The sequence below is a fragment of the Pituophis catenifer genome, unplaced genomic scaffold (genome assembly GCF_029215685.1).
Source record: "Pituophis catenifer annectens isolate HBS135680 unplaced genomic scaffold, rPitCat1.0.hap2 SCAF_7, whole genome shotgun sequence".
Lineage (NCBI taxonomy): Eukaryota > Metazoa > Chordata > Lepidosauria > Squamata > Colubridae > Pituophis > Pituophis catenifer.
This window is the reverse complement of record NW_027256887.1, coordinates 42,913,053-42,929,030: the sequence shown is the minus strand read 5'-3', so window position 1 is coordinate 42,929,030 and position 15,978 is coordinate 42,913,053. Positions and strand designations below refer to the sequence as shown.

General features: G+C 37.2%; 1 protein-coding gene across 1 annotated transcript in view; it reads right to left on the bottom strand.

The window, feature by feature from the left end:
- HMGA2 (high mobility group AT-hook 2) overlaps positions 1 to 15,753 on the bottom strand; it is a 160,062-nt gene extending 144,309 nt beyond the window's left edge. Inside the window, exons 1-2 of the mRNA XM_070947879.1 lie at positions 15,634 to 15,753; positions 13,056 to 13,142 (exon numbers count right to left, since the gene is read on the bottom strand). Coding sequence (XP_070803980.1) covers positions 13,056 to 13,142; positions 15,634 to 15,753 — 207 coding nt within the window. The remainder of the gene's footprint in view (positions 1 to 13,055; positions 13,143 to 15,633) is intronic.
- Positions 15,754 to 15,978: the final 225 nt, after the last annotated feature.

Here is a 15,978-nt window from a genome sequence, read left to right as displayed (position 1 = left end):
GTTAGTCATGAAAGACAAAGAGCAAAGACAACTAGACACACAGTTAAGAGTCTGCCTTTAGTGGTAAGGGTGATGAAACTTAATTATTTCTTCACCCTTATTGGGTCTCCCAATAGTTGCTGCTGTGATTGATTTGCTGGGTACACCTCTGTACATGTCTCTAATCTCCTCTCCAGACTTAAGTTTGGATGAGAGGATGAGCCAGTTCCTGGCACCTCTGGGAGAGACAGGACAGTGAGCCTGGGGGCTAGTGGAGATGCGGATCAGGAAGCAGCAGGCTCAAGCTCAACAGAGCAACTGCAACTGGAACAACTGGATGGACAGTCAGTTGAGCTTGGGCAGAGGGCATCACAACTGCAGCAAGATAGCCTTGAGACTCTAGGCAGGGAGCAAGCACAGCTGCCAGCAGCGATGAGGAAGAGGAGCCGTCTCCCCGATCCAACGGTGTGCAGGGATGAGAAGCAACAGGAACACTGGTGAGCCAGGCTACTCACAAGGCAGCAGCCTCACCCATTGTGAGGGGCTGTACTGGCATTAATTATTTAAGCCTGCCCAAAGAGAAGAACGTTGCTGGAACAACGTGTCCAGTTGCTTTGCTTTGTATCCTGGCCTTGTTGTGTTTCTTGTTTTGGACTTGTGATTTGGATCTCTGGTTTGTGCCTTGATCTTGTGCCTTGCAGGTGGACTAATTCAAGCCTTTGAGTTCCTTGTCTTGTCGAGCATCTTTGTTCTGGCTTCTGCCTAGCTTCAGGATTTGAGACTGCTCCTTTTCCCAGCTCCTTCAAGCTTCTGGGTGGGATTCGGAGGGGGTGCATGGGCTTTTGTTTTTCAAGAACTACTGGGGACTATATATTTGGGCAGCTCAATAAAGACCTTTAACCTACCACTGTGTGTGCATGTGTGAGCAGGGCAGCACACTCATCAGCCCTGTTACAGGTAATTCAGTCCCTTCTTGGAGGAGTAATATCAAAGTTCGTCTACAGGCTTGCTATGAAGAATATGCTGTACTTCTGACAGATAAAGTCGCTTGCATTTGCTTTGTGTTAGACTTCAGCCTTAAAACAGAATCAATGGAAGTAGAGGGGGCTACATCTTGCAAGATGGAGGAAGAGTTTGAGCTTGTGGTACCTAAGGATAGGATTCAGCTGCTAGTTTGGCCATCATATGCAGAAGATACTCAGATTTATATCTCTACCTCAGGCCCTCTGAGTGATATTGTGAATATCCTATTCTAACGGGACTTTATGACAATTTCTGACTTAACCCTAGCAAGACTGAGTGGCTGTGGTAGTATTTGGACCCTTCTAAGACAAGGCTCTTCACTCCTTAGTTCTAGATGGGTGGTACTATTCCAGATAGACCCAATATGCAATCTGTGAACCTCCTTGATTCACAGCGCCTGTTCAAAGAGCAGCCGACAACAATGGCTAAGAGAACCTTTGCACACCTTCCAGGAGTGCACCAGTTGCACCAGTTCCTGGACCAGGAGACCTTGTTCACCATCACCTATGCCCCACATAACCTCTCATTTAGATTACTGCAATGTACTCTACATGAGGTTGCCCCTGAAGAGCACTTTAGAACTTCAGCTAGTTCAGAATGCAGTTGTGCATTAATAAATAGTACTGGACATACGGCACATGTAACATAACTACTATGAGAATTGTATTGGCTAGCGGTCTATTTCTGGGTACAATTCAAATGCTGTTTGTCACCTTTAAAGCCTTACGTAGCTTGAGACCAGGTTACCTGAGAGACCATCTTTTTCCAAGATATTCTATCTGTCCAATTCTATTTAGCTGCCTAAGCATGCTGCAACACCCATCAGCCAAAGAAAGTCAGCTGACAAGGAACAGAAGATGGGCCTTTTCTGCAGTAACCCCTGCTGAGCAGAATATTTTCCTCTTAGAAATTAGAATGGCCCCAACCCTGTTAATCTTTCGTAAGACTTTAAAAACTTGGCTATGTACAGGTAGTCCTTGACTTACAACCATAATTGAGCCCAACATTTCTATTATTGAGACTTTTGTTAAGTGAGTTTTGCCCCATTTTATGACCTTTCTTGTGACAGTTGTTAACTGAATCACTGCAGTTGTTAAATTAATAACCTGGTTGTTAAGTCAATCTGGCTTCCCCGCTCATTTTAATTATCAGAAGGTTGCAAAAGGTGATCACTTTGCTGGAACACAGCAAAGCTCATAGGTGTGAGCCAGGTGCTAAGCATCTGAATTTTGATCATGTGACCATGGGGATGCTTCAAATGTCATAACTGTGAAAAACGGTTATAAATCACTTTTTCGATTGTAAATTTGACAGTCACCAATGAAGTATTATAAGTCGAGGACTACCTGTATCTCAGCCTTGGGCTGCAAATGTGTTATAGGTCCCATTCTTAGTTTTGTCAATTAACTTGGCTGCTGTATACATTTATTTTGAATGTTTTTATTGTTTAAATGTTTTATTGTTTTTATATTTTTAGAATTTTAGAATTTTAAGCCACAGAGTCACTGGTTGAGATGAGAGGCCATAGAAATAAAATAAAATAAAATGTGCCTATATTCTGTAATTAATAGTATGCCTATATATCTGTTTTTCTTTTAGTACTTTAACACTCCATTCTTTCAGTTCCTTACTGAAAATCTTTGTATAAGTCAATGCCTTATAAAAGGAATTCTGATACAGCATGTGAAAATACTGCAGCAGTTTTTTACAGTTCCTTGGACTATAAATACAGATAAATATCTATAACCTATTATAGGGAAGAAACATGTGAAAATATAACAGCACAAAATTAGAGAATAAAATATCATTTAAAATGTTTTTTATAAAATCTTCATATTCAATCATAAATATCACTTCATAATATAAATGCCATTTTCTTAAGATACTACAGTTGCAAGAAAAAGTATGTGAACCCCTTGGGATTACGTGGAGTTTTGCATGAATTGGTCATAAAATGTGCTCTGAACTTCATCTAAGTCACAACAATAGAAAAACACAGTCTGCTTAAAATAATACTACACAAACATTAGATGTTGCCATGGTTTAATGGAACATAACATGTAAACATTCACAGTGCAGGGAGGAAAAAGTATGTGAGCCCCTAGCCTAATGACTTCTCCAAGAGCTAATTGGAGCCAGGAGTGAGCCAACCTTGACTCCAATCAGTGTGATGATATTGGATGTGTTGCTGACAGCTGTCCTGCCCTTTAAAAACACACACCTGTTTTGGGTTTACTGGTTTCAAGAAGTACTGTCTGATGTGAACCATGCCTCACAGAAAAGAGCTCTCAGAAGACCTACGATCAAGAATTGTTGACTTGCATGAAGCTGGAAAGGGTTACAAAAGTATCTCCAAAAGCCTTGATGTTCATGTGTCCACGGTAAGACAAACTGTCTACAAATGGAGAAAGTTTAGCACTGTTGCTACTCTCCCTAGGCGTGGTCGTCCTGTAAAAATGACTGCAAGAGCACAGCGCAGAATGCTTCACGAGGTAAAGAAGAATCCTAGAGTGTCAGCTAAAGACCTACAGAAATCTCTGGCACATGCTAACATTTTTGTTAACACATCTACAATAAGGAAAACATTAAACAAGAATGGAGTACATGGGAGGACACCACAGAGGAAGCCATTGCTGTCCAAAAAAAATATTGCAGCACGTTTGAAGTTTGCAAAAGAGCACCTGAATGTTCCACAGCACTACTGGCAAAATATACTATCGACAGATGAAACCAAAATTGAGTTGTTTGGGAAGAACACACAACAGTATGTGTGGAGAAAAAAAGGCACAGTACACCAACATCGAAACCTCATCCCCACTGTAAAACATGGCGGAGGGAGCATCATGGTTTGGGGCTGCTTTGCTGCCTCAGGGCCTGGACAGATTGTTGTCATTGATGGGAAAATGAATTCCAGAGTTTATCAAGACATTTTGCAGGAAAACGTACGACCATCTGTCTGCCAACTGAAGCTCCACAGAGGATGGGTGATGCAACAGGACAATGACCCAAAGCATACAAGTAATTCAACAAAAAAATGGCTTCAACAGCACAGAATATGCCTTCTGGAGTGGCCCAGTCAGAGTCCTGACCTCAACCAGATTGAAATGCTGTGGCATGACCTTAAGAGAGCGATTCACACCAGACATCCCAAGAATATTGCGACACTGAAACAGTTTTGTGAAGAGGAGTGGTCCAAAATTATTCCAGATCGTTGTGCAGGTCTGATCTGCAACTACAGGAAACGTTTGGTTGAGGTTATTGCTGCCAAAGGAGGGTCAACCAGTTATTAAGTCCAAAGATTCACATACTTTTTCCTCCCTGCACTGTGAATGTTTACATGTTATGTTCAATTAAACCATGGCAACATCTAATGTTTGTGTAGTATTATTTTAAGCAGACTGTGTTTTTCTATTGTTGTGACTTAGATGAAGTTCAGAGCACATTTTATGACCAATTCATGCAAAACTCCACGTAATCCCAAGGGGTTCACATACTTTTTCTTGCAACTGTATGTTCAAACAATCTGCATAAGGAAATATCTGTATTAACAATTTATCATACAAAATTCAGTGAATATTGCTTAAAATATTTCAGCAATCAGTCCTCTTTCACTATGGATCCAATTTTCTAGATATGATGTCTAAAATCAAGTTAGGTAAAATTAATCCTGAAAGCATTTTTAAGATACATCCCAATTTCTATTCAAAATCTGAATTACTATCTTTTACTCTCTTTCTATTTAATATGGAAAAATATGTGTAGGCTGTCCTAGAAGATAATTTCAAAAATCTGAAAGATCTGTAAATCTGTAGCAAAGAGAAAAAGAAACTGTTCCCATCTAATGATCAGCAAAATTTTAGCACTCAGATTTGACAGCTTATCCTTGACTATCCATTTCAGTACAATTTGATAACTCCTAAAATACTATTTGCCAACACTAAATTGCTTGTACAATAAGGTTAGGCTTGCTGGAAAACTATGTGTTGTTTATTTTTAAAAAATGTTTATTTTCTGTAAATGGTGAGATGGTGGCCTTACAGGGGAAATCCTGAAATAGCTAGTCCTTTGAAATTAAAACAGAAATATTCAAACCACTTGCTCTTTCTAGTGAAGAAAAAATTGTTATTTATTCTCCAATGAAAAACAGTGAAAGGAAACACAGGCACGCTATCTCAGCCCATGACTGCTTTGTGAAGACATGCATCTTTGAGAGAAAAGGAATGCAAATAACAAATCTAACAGTGTTGCATTGCATTCCATTACTGTCAAACTACTGAAGTTAAAAACTGAATACGAACACAGACAGATAATCCAAGTCTCTCTGATTCACAGAAGTGGGAAACCAAAATGTTACAACCTCACTTCAGGGCAGCAACTGGATATACTAAATTAATTTAATTCATTGCAATACAGATATTCTCAAAAACATTTAAAGTATCTAAAAATGTTATGTCAAATCAGATAATTCATCTGACCCAATTCTAATTTATATTTTCATATAAGTAAAAAAAAAAGTTTCTGTTGAGAATGCATGTATTTTTAAAAACTATTACTGTAATACATCTCTTTTCCAGAGTGATAATTGCGCTATCCTTTTGCACAAATTCCTGAGGCTCTCCTTTAGCCTTTAGCTTTAATAGTCAAAACAGTTCTTCAAATATAATGTATTCATCTGTCATCTGTCAAAGTAGACTTTAAAAATCTGTGGAGCTTCACCCTAACTAGTATTTAAAACAAAGGACTGTTATAGTATCATGACTGAAAAATAGAAGTATCTAAAAAGAGAGGGAGAATTTGGTCATAGTGGAATGTTTCCCCTAAAATAATCATAACAGCAATTTCCTACCACTGAATAGTCTCTTGGTGGAAAACTCTTTTGATTACAGGATGTAGTTTTCAGATTAGATTTTGTTCAGAGGGATAAGAAAGACAATGATATATTCCAGTTCAAAAGAAAAAAGAAAAAAGGGACAAAGATTTCACGACAGAGTGATAATATCTTTTCAGCAATCCTATTGGTGTTACCTGAAAGTAAGGCCCAATGAATTCATTGAACTTTATTCTCAAGTGACCATAGATACAGGACAGTCAATGCAATGTTCTTAAATGTACATTATAGTAAGAATAACATGCACCCAAATAAATGTTCTTGAAACCATGTATGTCTATTCCTCAGTGGCAGCATTATAATACAACTAATTGATATAACTGTATAAGAGGAATGAGGACGAGTTCAAAGCAATTAGCCAGGCAAAGGTGTTAAGATTTGTCTCAATACTCTCAAGTAGGATCTTAAGACAAAGATTCTAGTTTCACAGGGGAAACTTGAAGCCAACCTAAGCCATGTTCCAAATTTCAAACCTCTTTGAACAAAAAGCCTACACCTATTGCTACACATTTTCCTTAGCATTGCCAAACTGTGTAACTTCAAGAGAAATGTTTTTGCCATCTCCTACTAAGGATGTAGTTTAAAATCAAAGATAGATACAAGAAAGCAAGCACTTCAGAAATTTCATATGGCTAAAGCCCACTGAAGTATAATTGAAGACATTTCACTAGCAAAATACAGGTAGTCCTCAACTTGCAACCACAATTGAGTCCAAAATTTGTTGGGAGACAGTTGTTAAGTGAATTTTGCCCCATTTTACAACCTTTCTTGCAACAGTTGTTAAGTGAATTATTGCAGTTGTTAAGTTAGTAACGCACTTGTTAAGTGAATTGACTTTGATTGTCAGAAGATCACAAAAGGTGATCATGTGATCCCGGGACACTGCAATCATCATAAATATGAGTCAGCTGCCAAGCGTCTGAATTTTGATCACGTGACCATGGGGATACTGCAATGGGTGTAAGTGTAAAAAATTGTCATAAGTCACTTTTTTCAGTGCACTTTTTTCAATTGTGAATGGTCATTAAATGAACTGTTGTAAGTCGAGGATTATCTGTATCAAAAATTCCTTTTCACTGCAAATGTATTACAGCTAGACTATCAACACTTCTTCAGACATATTCAATGTTTCTCTCAAATTTAGAAACATAGCTTCATTAATCATTTTTCAGATACTAAGGTTTATGCCTTCTTCAGAGGTTTAGTCATATAGTAATCATGATTTATAGTATACCTGCATAATCAATTCACTGTATTTTCTGTTCTTTTAACATCCTGTTAAGGTGACTTACATCCTTAAATATGGGTGAACTAGTGAAGCCTGACTTCATTCAATATGTAAAATAGTTTCCCATTAACAGCAGAAAGACAAGAGGAAAAAATTCTTAATTAGATATACTGTTTACCTATGTTTTTCTTTTGGAAGCAACCAAGTTGCGATTGATGTTCTTTTAAACCGTTGATAATTTTCCTACAAAGATTTAGTCTAAATCAGGGATGTCAAACTCGCGTCGTCATGGCGTCATCATGTGACGTATAGGGACTTTTTTCCTTTTTGCTAAACCGGATGGGGTAGAGCCAGCAGGTGACACATCTGGCCTGCGTTTGAGTTTGAGACCCCCCAGTCTAAATAATAGTTGAGGTAATCACCTGAGGAAAATGACTGCCATCATTTAAACATGTTCAGGTGGACAAAATACTAAAAATGCCATGATTCCAGAGTCTGCCATCATCATCTAACAATAACCTATACTATAACATTTAGAAATGTATTTACCATTTACCACCAGGTTTGCCTTTTTGAATCCTCCATTACTCTCTAGTCAGTATGATGACCACATGAAAATATTTTGCATGAGTCAGTTCCACTGACATCCAGCTTCAAGCTTCAGAATCATGATAAAAAGTATACTGTATTCTGTTTATTAAAAAAAAAACTGCCTCTTACTCCTAAGCCTATACCTAAGTTACTAAGAAAAGAGTAGCACAATAGCACTACCAAAAATTACCAATCACAGTCAAACTGGAACGGAGCAAATGCTGCCTGCATGGTGTCATACAAATCAGCACATGCTAAAGAAATCAAATCACTGCTTTAGCAGACATGGGTTGCTTTGCTTTATAAGATTACATTTACATTTACATTACATAGTTTTTAATAACTATCATCAGTATATGAATATGGTTATGCCAATGTAATCTTATTTTTTGTTTTACTATGTGCCAAACTCTACAGCCCCACCATTTTCTATTTACTAATATGGTCATAGCTATAGTATGATGTCATTTTTAAGGGCATACTCAAGATTAAGTATTGTTTAGTAAGTAACAGAGGAGAAATTAGTATCTGCATAGCACCTCAAAAATTATCCTGCCATAAGCCATAAATTATAGGCACTTTGGAAGTAAAGGAAACTTGCTAACAAAAGCAGCTCTAGAAGTGTATTACTATTGGGAGTGGAGGGAGAAATCACTGTTCTAAATTAAAAAAAAAAAGCTGGAGTAGCTAAAACTCTGAATCTTTCTTCACACTATGTTTGCAAATTTGACCACAAAGGAGGAGATTGGTTTCTTTTTCTGGCCCAAGTATAAATAAATGACAGTCTACATACAGATGTGATCTATGCTTGCAAATTAGGCTTCTTCCTCAGTGTCTGGATGATACTGTCTGAAGAATGGAAAAGACAATGCTGGTGATATTCACACAGTTTAGGCTGTTTTAATTGACTGGTGAATAAAAGACATATACACATTTCAGAGACATATGTCAATTGTCTCATTTTTTTCTCAAAACAGATTTTGTTTTTATAGTTAATAAGCAACTTATTTTCTAACAAGATACAATTTAAGCTGGATTTATATTTTTAAAAATAGGATGAATTTGATTTGTCATTTCATCTAACATGTACTTAAGTCCCATTAATATCATGTGAACTCACTTCCAAAAAACAATTTGTAACACAATAGCCCAAATGTATATCTTCATTCTAAAAGGAAAAAAATCAACTGTATTTTATCAAGTATAAACAAAGAATATGGACTGTAAATCTAAAAATCTAGACTATGACCCATGTTTTTAAAGCTTGTTTTAAAAGCTATTAAACAATTTTCCTCAAATATTTAAAAAATCCATTTTAAAACAGCAACATAAGAATTTGTTCAGTGACAGAAACATCTGAATTAGAACAGAGCTATCCTGCTTTCTATCTTTCTTGTTTTACCTCTTATTTGATTCCTTCGTGAACTTAAAACTTTAAAAGAGCTAATACTGCTGCTGTTGTTTTAGAAAGTTCTGTTAATTATACATTCATTTAGTTGTGGGTTTTATATTACTGTTTTTATGGGCTATTCCCTGGAATTTGAGCAGCAGACATGAAACAAGCTACTCATTAGATCCTGCAGCATTTTTATGTATTGTCAAGTTTCACACTACTAATTTCCTAACAAGCTCAATTTGTTTTAAATGCCTCCCAGGCTCGATTTCCAAGTCTACCAGAAGCTGTGTAAGCTTTTTAAAATGCAGCAATATACATCATTGAGCATTCCAGGACATTCCCAATAGATTTTAATGGAATTTTCTCTAAAATATAACAAAGATCCACAACATTCACACATATATATCATATAGACACGGAGAGAGAGATTTTTAATTATGAAGTGTAAGAGTTCACAAGAGAAAATCTTATCAATTAATCATGAGCTTCTTTATTTGCCTGTCTGAATTCTAAAAGTTTATCTTTATCTTATAATACATTTCAATTACTTTACTTTGAGAAAGAAGCCACCTATTATTTATCATAAATTTTAACAACATTTCATTATCTACAGAATCCACTTTTATAGTAAAATAATTTTAGCTGTGACAACTCCTGCTTTCCAATACAGGTTGGAAATAAACATCTGTGTGTGTGTTTAAAATTATTTAAGGATAAAGCACTTCTATGATTTATACACCTTTGTATACTTCTATACTTTATCATTTTTCCATTACACTTTAAAATTTGTTTTTTTATTAGCTTCTTTAACAATGGAGAGGCACAATATAAATTATTTAAACATTACATATATATACAGTTTTCCCAATGGAGAAAAGAAACTAAATTCGTATGAATATATTTTTATAAAAACAAATCTATTTCCACAATAGAGTACGGTTAGGATAGAGAACCATGCACATATAAAATTAATTATCTACACCTTAGAAATGATTCTTCAAAAATAGGCAAGTAGTCCTTTTATTAAATAGATATTTAACCCACATACAGAAAAACTTAACCAATAGTCAGTTCTATACATTCAATAATTACTGCAGGATATATTTTGGAAGATATATTTTGGAATATTTTTGAAAATCTAGATATTATGGGCAGAATCCACTTAAAACTTCTTGCACACAATCTTTTTCAATCATTGTAAGTTGAAAATAAAGCTGCCACTTCTGTGACAACCATTATACAACTCCTGTGTTTCACAGAGCCACAGCATCTAGTAGATGGTATATTTTTAATATAAAACTGATAACATCTGGAAAGTAAAATTATTCTATTCTTAAAACAATCAATACTTTTAAGAATATTATCTTTGAATTATGAACAAAAGTATAGCCATTCCTTTGTGAACATTTCTAAATAAACCCCAAATTCTTTTTAAATCAGTTTAATATTATAAAATAATCATAGAAATATGTTAATTAACATTTATGTATATGCACAATCCTAAACTTATTTGTTCTGCAAACTGAATTTAATAGAACCAATAGTTAGGATCACCCCGAGAGTTGATTTAATTATCTAAATTTATAAATCTCAAATATTGCTTGCTATAAATATGATAACTGCTTATTACAAAGACTAGAAGTGTAAGTTTTGTGAATAACAGATTCACTAATTGGGTTCACTTATCATGTTAAGTTATTATTTAAATTACTGAGGTTTGTTGAATAAACTATTATATACGAGTGTTAAAAATATCACTAAGCCATCAGTGATTTACAAAATCAGAGAATGATTTCACACATCACACTGAACCAAAATCAAACGCACTAGAGTAGTTTTGACTTACAACCGGATACTTACTGATTGTTTAAGTTATGGCAGACCTTCCCAGGGATACTTACAACCTGATTTCAAAGTTCTGATGGCCAGCTCCCCCCATCTCCAGCAGTCATGTGACATTTTGGGTGCTTGATGACCAACCTACATTTACGGCTATTTGTAGCATCCTGAGATCATATGACCACATTTTATAGCAGTTTTGCCCAAAACTGACATTTACTTCCAGTTTTTCTCAAACCTGGCCCATAGTAAACCACTGATTCATTTACTTAAAAACCATCGAGTGGGTGTCCCAAATTACAACCATCACAATGTACAAGCATAATGGGCAGGCTTCTTTACTGTAATAAGTCGAGGACATTATGGCTCAGCAAGATTTGCATACTTATATAGTTCACTTTTCTGTTTCCACAGTGGCCAGCTATGGGCCTAAGGAAAGCCTATAGCAGAATGTGAAAACCCTCCAGAAATTGTCATGAGATCTCTGGGAAATCTCGGGGGGGGGGGGTTTACAGTTGTACAGATTTACCAAAAAAAAATTGAGTAATTTACACCATGGATAGCTGTGTCCTTTTGTAAATTCAGTCTTTTCCCACCTGGTGCCCTCCATAGGTGTGGAATATCTGTTCCCAGCCTGCAAGACAATGGTCATGAAATTCTGGGAAGAAATAAAGAAGGCTGATTTAATTTTTCATTAAAGCTATTCCCATTAGTAGTCGCTGCTACATCTTGTTAGAGGAAACGTCACTGCTAATCATTCCTTGTCTTATATTGCCTTCTATCCATTTTATTGGATGACTGCAAGATTATGACTTTTAGCAGTATGAAACCTATTCATTTCCTTGATACCATATTTAATTTTATTAGCATATCACCTTACCTGCACTCTCTTTTGGGGGGGAGAAATTAAAGTTACAGATGATGTTTGTTGTGTTCATCTGCACTCTTTCTACAATATTCTTTTACTGGCACATAGATGTGCCAGTAAAATATAGTAAGTATTTTACATTCCATTTGCAAAAATGGGGAGGAAAAGGGGATGGGGCAAAGGCAAAACAATAAAGTAAAGTTTCCTGTACTGAAACTCAAAGGAGCCAAATTAAGCAAAGACATTGTCAATCCTTAAATTTTAAAAAAAGTATTTATCATAGGTTGTTATGATAAATCATAATATCACATTAACAATATCAAAACTGATGTGCATATATATATAAAAGTGCTAGAACAAGTTTTAACTAGAAGAATACCACAAGTGTATAACACTAACAGTATTTGTGTTTTTGTTTCTGATGTATTTGTAAATGAAAACCGCTGATGATAGCAACTGGTCTACCAAACATGGTTCATGAAGTTTCAAAATTACTTAAAACCGTCAACCGTATTCTTATAAAGAAACTGTAAATAGCAAATCACTATGCTATGCATATGTCCATCATTTTTTATTTAAAAAAACAGTTTTTTTTCTTGTGATATTATGTCTTCAAATCTGTTAAATAAAAAATGGTCTGAAGACAAAGTGGATTACTTCAACGAACTTGTCAATTCATGCTTCCTTCCCTTGACAATATTCCAGAATGTAGCAATTGTTCAAAATGTGGTGTTTCCCCCTCTCCCCAAAATATACTTCCTAAGTCAAGCAAGAAATATAGAGGACAGCCTGGTACTCAACCCTGATGTCCGATGATGATGATGATGATGATCATAATGATTATATAAACATATATCCTGATACCCATCAATATATTATCGAGCTTACGCTTAGCTACATAGTTAACAAAACATTAGAGTAATAATTTGCCTAAGTATATTAAACATTTTCAGAATATGAACATTTAATGTTAGATACTAACAATAGTAAAATTTATTTAACAGTAGTAAACACAGAATTCATATATTGTGAAATCCTGAATTTGGAAATTAAACATATGTAGAAGCTATGGGGGGAGATTGCTTCTCATATGTCCAAGATCCTCCTCCAACATTCCTGCCTGAAATATTATTAAAATGGTCCAAACCCCACACAGTTCAAAGGTTAAATGTGAAACTGTTTAGACAATAGCTCAAAAATAGGAGGTAACGAAAGCAAATCTTTTGTTCCGGACTACTCTCACCTTCTGAGCTGCTTTAGAGGGACTCTTGTTTTTGCTTCCTTTAGGCCTTCCTCTTGGTCTTTTGGGAGATGGCTCTCCTGTAGGTTCCTAAAAACAGAAAACACATTGTTGTCCCCAAAAACTCAACAGAAATCTAAATACAAACAACAGAACTTAAAATACACACCACACTTGTTTTATGTCAACAAGTGACTCAACTTTAATAGTGAAAGAAAATGTTAAGCAGGGAAATAACAGTATATGTTTATCTACATTATTTAAAATGTTTCTCCATAGCAGCTTGAACTCCTCCATAGAAAAACAATGAAAAAGTATGTCAGATATTATAGCAGATATTATACATTTTCCCAACCAAATACACCTAATAAGATTATGTTTTGTCATTCTAATCAGTGGAGGCTCTTCCCATTCACCTGATAATTGTTTATTAAATATACATTTGTAATCACTTGAGACTGGGATTCCAACCTTAAAGAAGCTTTAAGGCATATTTTTTTCTCGTTATGAAAGTTACCAAAGTGAGCTTTGCTTTGTTCTATAGTTTACAATCCACTTTGTCTAGCTTAATGGAATCTATATATTATACAGTATGTGGGGGCTCTGCATGTTCTGGCCTGATGAGAAAACAATTTAAAGTTTATAGCGTGACTGAGATTCAGAGTATATAAAACCAGTTTTTGTTCAGATATTTCCCCCCAATGGTTTCTGTTTGATCATAAACAGAAGACTGCTTAAATGTGTAGGATTCCAGTTTTCAGAATTCAAATGTTTATTCAATGAATCATATGGACTAAAAGAAAAAAAACCATCCACTTTCAAATATTGAACATTTTATTTGGATTACAGGATGAAGTTCAACTAATTAAGTGCAGTTGTGAATGGATCTTAAAACTCTGCTGCATTCTTTAGGTTGCAAAAGAAATTAAGTCCCTAATCATATATATGCTTACCTGGGACTAAAACCCAGCATTCAGTGAGGCTTACTTCTGGGCAGGCATGCATAGAATTTCACTGCACTATAACTGACATAATTTCAAAATAAAAAATAAAAAATCAAGACAGACAGTTATAATGTTCAGCACTGACTGGAAGAGAAGCGAATTTTTTTTTCCGAGTACAGTGTATTTCATAAAATATTCCATTTTCAAACAAGAATCTTCCAATACCACACACTTCTTTCAAAAATAAACTGATACAGAGGATGATGGAAAATTTTGCTACAACTGGGGGAAGGGAACACTGTAATCAGGATAGTTTAACAAAGGTAACACAAGGAGTGTGCGTGTGTGTATGTTTATACTGTCCTTTCCCAAATATATTTATTGCTTTATTGTTGGGGATGTGAAGAGAAAAGTAGGATAAGTGTGAAGTCCTAGCTAATGATCATCCAACAGCGCCGCAAATTTAAGGGAACCCCCTACTTCGAGGTATTTCACATTTCAGGTTTCAGATCAGGAAGTGGTTTGATGCTAATGAATGGAAAAAAAAATATGCCGCGGAAGTCAGCTTTAAATGCACTTAGTAGGCAACTCGTATTGCTGATAGCTGCCTCGGAGGAAATGGAAACCAACACAAACAACAACAGAAAAAGTTCTCCATGCGGCTAGGCAGCGCTACAACGGCAACCTTAATTGGTTGCATCCGCAGAGAATCTCTCTCTCTCCACGAGTTGAAGAGAGTAGGACGACCCGGGTATCCCCGTAGCCTGTTTACTTTGCCAAATGTACCACATAGTAGTTATGGATTTCACTTCGTGGAAATAAAAAGGGAATGCCCAGGACTCAAATGTCCCACTAGCACTCACACACACTAGCACTAACCCCCGAAGACCCTTTCCCCACACAGAGCAATCAGTTTCCTGGAGGGGAGGCGGGAGCGGGACCAGACTAAACCTCGAGGAAGTCAAACAATTCTACAAAATGCAAATCCTACAAAACACGCAGCCAACAATGGCTCCCCCTTTGAACCACACAATTGGGGAGTCTGACCCCCTCCCTCCCTCCCTCCCTCCCGGCCACGATGGGAGGGGGTGAAGTCGAATGGGACCAGAGGTGGCAGCAGCCACTGCGAGACGAGCTAGAAGACACATGGCACAAAGATTGAGACGTAGCGAAGAAGCCCTGACTCCCATTCTTCCTTTCAATCCGCTCACAGGCTCAGATTTAAACTTTGCTCGAAACTATCCCGCGAGCGCTGGTTGGTGGGACCGGAGCCGAGTAAAACCACACAATAAAGGCAAAGATAAGTTTTTGCCAATTCAAAAGAAACAAACGCGCGCGCGCGCTCGCACATTTCTCCCTCTTTCATACACGCGCGCGCGCTCGCTCACTCACTCACTCACTCTCTCTCTCTCTCACACACACACACACATTCCACTCCTTCCCCTTGCCAGTGGGATTTGTAGTTCCGAGCGCCGTTTCGTTACAGTTGCTAGCGAGCAAAGAAACCCGTGTGGCCGCCACAAAACTTTTACATCTACAAACCCACACCACCAATGCCGAGGAGTTTGCAAGGCACGTGTGCGCCCGATTCTCACATCTCTCCGAACTGTTGTAGGTTAGCTAGAGGAAGTACTGACTTGTGGCTGTTTCCTGGGTCTCCCTCGTCCCCGCTTCGGCGGTTCGGCGGTGGCAGGTTGTTCTTTGGCAGCCGCAGAAGAAGTCGAAGGCTGCCCGGCTCCGTCACCTCGTGCGCTCATCGTGACTCCTCGCTGCCTTTCAGCCTCTCCGCGGGCTCTCAGTTCGCTCCCGCTGGCGCTCTGCGAGGCACCTTGGAAAAACGGGAAGATTCAAAGGCGACCCCGTCCAGTCGCAACCCCACGGCAGCACCGGCAGCACCGCTACCCCTACCACCACCACGCCGGACGTCCTGGCGTTGCCAAAAGGAGAGGAGAAAGGGAGGAGGAGGCGAAGCAGAGGAGGAG